Here is a 4,696-nt window from a genome sequence, read left to right on the forward strand (position 1 = left end):
TATTTCACATTATAAACAGAATCAGTACCAACCTTGGTCTGGATACAATAATGCAGATTCCAGAGTCCAAGAACAAAAAATAAACTAACAAAAAGGGTAAACCTCTACTGCACCTTTTAGATTGCATTTATAGTATGCAGCATTGCAACATGAGTTTTCCACATCTTAATTCATTGATTATCTCTTCCTTCAGCTTACTGTGATACAACAATGTACCCCACCTCAGGTAGGAAACTCTCAGCTATGTCGAAAATACATAACAAACAAATATTGTTTATCTTGCAATCAGGGAAGTTTTACAGAACTATTGGTTTTGTCCAGCTGAGCCCTCATGTCGCTACAACTGTGGGAGCTATCAGGGAAGCTGTTCCTGCTCCAGCTCCTGCGAATACTATGGCAACTGCTGTCATGACTACTACTGTAAGTATGGTGTACACCACATGTGTCAAAGTCACGGCCCGGGGGCCCTCCAGATCATTTTATCTTTGTGATTAATAGCCTGATGTTATCTTGCACTTATTTCTAACTTGTATAATTTTGACAACATTTATTTTTATGGAGAATAAAATATTTAAGGTTTAAGTTTGAATTATTGTAGAATAATATTCCTGCATTTTTGATATTCATAATTATGTTAAAAAGTTTCAATGTTTAGAAATTAAGCATTCTGCCAGCTTTTTGGAGTATTTTGGCATTTATTGTGATTTTCTTTTGACTATTTTGAAGTTTAAATAATATTTCAGCTACATGCTAGCTGTTTTGGCTAATTTAAGCTTTTTGTCTGTTTGGAGTTTAGCTAATATTTACTTGTTAGCTGTGTTTTTCAGTTTTTTGGGGGGGCTGTGTTGAAGTTTAGCTATTTTCTTTCAGCCACATGTTAGCTAATTTGGCTAACTCAAGTTTTTTTGGGGGGGTTCTTCAGGCTAATTTGGCATTTAGCTAACATTTTAGCACGCTATTAGCTTTAGCATTTTTAGCCACTAGCTTAAGTGATTTCAGCTCTCAACTTTGGTGTTTTTATATCAATTTAAGCAAATTCAGCGACCAAATTCAGCTTACATCATTCACACGACCATTGTCACAGGAAATGCTATATATCTAGTTCATAGTTATGTTAAAAGCTACAGTTTTAAAGTTTTAAAAATTTAGTATTAGAGGAATGTTTATCCTCTTTGGCCCGTGACTTATGGTGTGTTTTGGATTTTGTCCCATTGAGTTTGACACTCCTGCTGTACATAAAATAACAAAAAATCTTTTAAATAAAAACTCACCAATGTCTCTCCTTTTTTAAAGCTTACTGTGGATCCAGTACACCTTCAGGTATGACTGTGTGCAGGTTGTCCTCTGCAGTTACATTGTAGCTCTCTGTAATGACCTGCTCTTCTTGACTAGAATCATGTGGAGGCTCGCTGTTCAGCTCTGGCACCTTTTCCAGCCCTAATTATCCCTCCTACTACAACGACAATAGTTACTGTGTCTGGCAGCTCAGAGCTTCTCACAACCAAAGAATCTACCTGGTCTTCACATTCCTGCAGTATGTATGAAAATAAAAACTCATTATTATTGTTTAAGTTGTGATACAAAAGCAATTGTTTTCCTGTTTCTATAAAATAGGTTGGATACCTGCTGCTCTTGTGACTACATCTCAGTCTATGATGGACCGTCAGTCAGTTCGCCACGTTTAGCAAAAGTCTGCAACAACGGCTCGACCGCCTTCTTCTCCACGTCGGAGTACATGACCGTCGTCTTCCAGACTGACGGTTCTGTGGTTGCACGAGGATTCACTGCAGAGTTCTTGAGCTCTTTGAAACCAAACTCAGGTGAAAATATGAACAATTACATGGTATTCATGAGTTAAACATTGAAAAAAAAGTTTAAAAAAATGATGTTTTAAGATAGTAAATTCTAAAAAGAGGACTTGATATTTTATTTCATATTAAATTGAAGATACTTTAACGCTAATTCTCACATTTATCATTTTTTAGCTTAATTTAATGGCTCAAAATTGCTCTCATGATGCATTTGACAATCTGAGAATCTGATATTTCAGTAAGTGTATAAAATATGCATTAATACATTGCATGTAATCCATTTTTTAAATGGAAAATCTGTAAATCAACTTACATATCATTATAAGTTGCATTATTTCTTAATGCTAAATTGAGGATACTTAAATCTTAATTTTCATATGTGTCAATTTTAGCATCATTTTATGAATCAAAATTGGTTTCATGATGCATCTTGGGAGTTTGACAACCAGAGAATCTGATGTTTCAGTAAGTTTATAAAATATGCAGTGATACAAGAATGGAGCAATGGTTGTCCTTCCGTTTTTTAATTGGAAAATCTATAAATCAACTTTAGATTCTAAACGAGAGCGAAAAAATATTTATGACATAAACAAGCTTCTTGCACCATTTTTAAATACAATGTTGTGCAAAGTTTTTCTGAATACTTTTGAACCAAATGAAACCGTATAATTAGGTAAAGTATGCAAGATTTTCAATTTTCATCTAAAAAAAATATTTGTTTGTCTTTGTAAAACTCACAAACAAACCATGAACACCTGGAGATCCTAAATTAAAAATGTTTTCATTTTTCCTAAATTGTGCCTAAACTTGCAACTTCATTGAATTTGATTTTTTTAAACATATATTTGATTTTGATTTAATTGTTTATTTTAAGCTATCAACTCAAGAATAATACATGTGCAATACAATCAACAGAGGTTAGAAGCGAACTTATATAATCCCATCCCAGATCTACCTTACCATTTTTTTTTACATAAGTTATCAATATTCAGATAATAACTTGTACTCAGATATTTATACCTTAACAACACAGATTCATGTCATTAAGAATCCTTTAGTAACAATAAAAGACATGATTATGTAAGTAGACATTATATTTCAGACTTTATAACAGCATGTGTAGATCAATTATGAAAATTTCAAAAAATCAAATATCAGACATAAATTAATATGAATCAAATATCAAACAAAAATAGTATACTATAGATCAAATATCAAATTTAAAAATATATATGCAGATTTTTTGTCATTAGAAAAATATTTTGCGTAAATTAAGTATCAAAAATATGTACAAATATTTTTTTTATTAGAAAAGTCATTAATATAAATCACATTTTAGGAATCCAAGTGAAGATGTATGATTAAAGCCTCTTTCAAAGGTCAGTATTACTTCTGCCGGATCAACAGCCGTTCTTGCTGTTATGTTATCTGCAGACTTTGTTTCATTATATTCAACAAAATTAAGTGTCTAAACATATTTCAAGTTAAAACAGAACATACATGTTCACTAGTTCTTGTATTTTTTTTATATTTGGTGTAAAAATTAAGTAGAAATTTAGCATTTTTGTCTGACTCCAATCTTTTGCCGTAGGTCGAACGGATTGCTCCTCAGACAGCATGAACATTATCCTGGACCGTGCTTACCTAAGCTCGTTGGGTTACGACGGCCACAGTTTGTATCTGAGGGATCCTCACTGCCGGCCACAGATTTCCTCCTACAACGTGGTCTTCAGTTTCCCGCTCAACACCTGCGGCAACTACAGGGAAGTAAGCTATTTATGGACTTTTTAAAAAATATATGTATTCTTCCTTCAAAAATAACAAATGTTAAATGTGTAAATCTGAATATATGGTCTAACATGCTTTGCATTGATCAGGTTATAAATGACAGAATTGTGTACACCAACAACATCTACGCTTACTCCTCCACCTATGGAGAGATCACGCGGCAGTCTCAGTTCAAGATGAACGTCACCTGCATCATGGAGAAGGACTCCATTTCCCAGATCATGTATATTGCCGATGGCGAGTTAAACACCACCGTCACTGGCTCAGGCAGATACAACACCAGCATGGATTTCTACAGATCCGGCAGTTTCTATGATAAGGTGTGTGTGGCTTTAAACTCTCGTCTTTTCACTAGAACTGTTCTCAAAGCTCAAACTTTCTCACATTCAGGTGACCACATTTCCGTATGTAGTCGTACTCAACGAATACCTGTACGTCCAAGTGAACTTGAGAAGAGGTGACAGCACTCTGGTACTCTTCATCGACACCTGTGTGACTTCTCCATCACCTTTTGACTTCCATTCTAGACCTTACTTCCTGGTTAAAGACGGGTAAGATTAAAATATCATTTTGAATCCCACATTCAGTTTAAACCAGGAGTGTCAAACTCAATCGCACAGGGGGCCAAAATCCAAAACACCCCTTAGGTCGCAGGCCGAACATGATAAACATTTATTGAAAACTCTAAAACTACATTTTTAAAGCCGTAACTTTTTAACATAATTATGAACTAAATATATAGCATTACCTGTAATGATGCTAGTGTGAATGCTGTAAGCTAGATTTGGCCGCTGAAGATGCTAGTGCTGATAGCTGAAGACGCTGAAATTGATAGTCAAAAGCTGAAGCTTATAGGCAGCTAAAATACTAGCTAAATGTCAAATTAGCCTAAAAAAACAAACAAACAAAAAAAACTTAGGTTGGCCAAAACAGCTAGCATGCAGCTGTAAAAAAAGAACTAAACTTCAAAATATCCTAAAAAACTTAAAAAGCTTTAATTAGCCAAAAGAGCTAGCATGTGGCTGAAATATTAGCTAAACTCATAAACAGCCAAAAAGAAGCCTAAGTTAGCCAAAAGAGCTAGCATGTGGCTGAAA

At 34.3% G+C, this 4,696-nt stretch overlaps 1 protein-coding gene across 1 annotated transcript in view; it reads left to right on the top strand.

The window, feature by feature from the left end:
* Window positions 1-4,696, top strand: part of LOC112161864 (deleted in malignant brain tumors 1 protein) — a gene marked incomplete at its 5' end in the record, with an annotated part of 10,251 nt that overhangs the window by 3,379 nt on the left and 2,176 nt on the right. Inside the window, 7 exon segments of the mRNA XM_024297369.2 lie at window positions 322-420; window positions 1,294-1,320; window positions 1,393-1,534; window positions 1,615-1,820; window positions 3,403-3,578; window positions 3,689-3,919; window positions 3,990-4,150. Of these exon segments, the coding sequence (XP_024153137.1) occupies window positions 322-420; window positions 1,294-1,320; window positions 1,393-1,534; window positions 1,615-1,820; window positions 3,403-3,578; window positions 3,689-3,919; window positions 3,990-4,150 (1,042 nt within the window).

The sequence above is a fragment of the Oryzias melastigma genome, linkage group LG15 (assembly GCF_002922805.2).
Source record: "Oryzias melastigma strain HK-1 linkage group LG15, ASM292280v2, whole genome shotgun sequence".
NCBI classification, from domain to species: domain Eukaryota; kingdom Metazoa; phylum Chordata; class Actinopteri; order Beloniformes; family Adrianichthyidae; genus Oryzias; species Oryzias melastigma.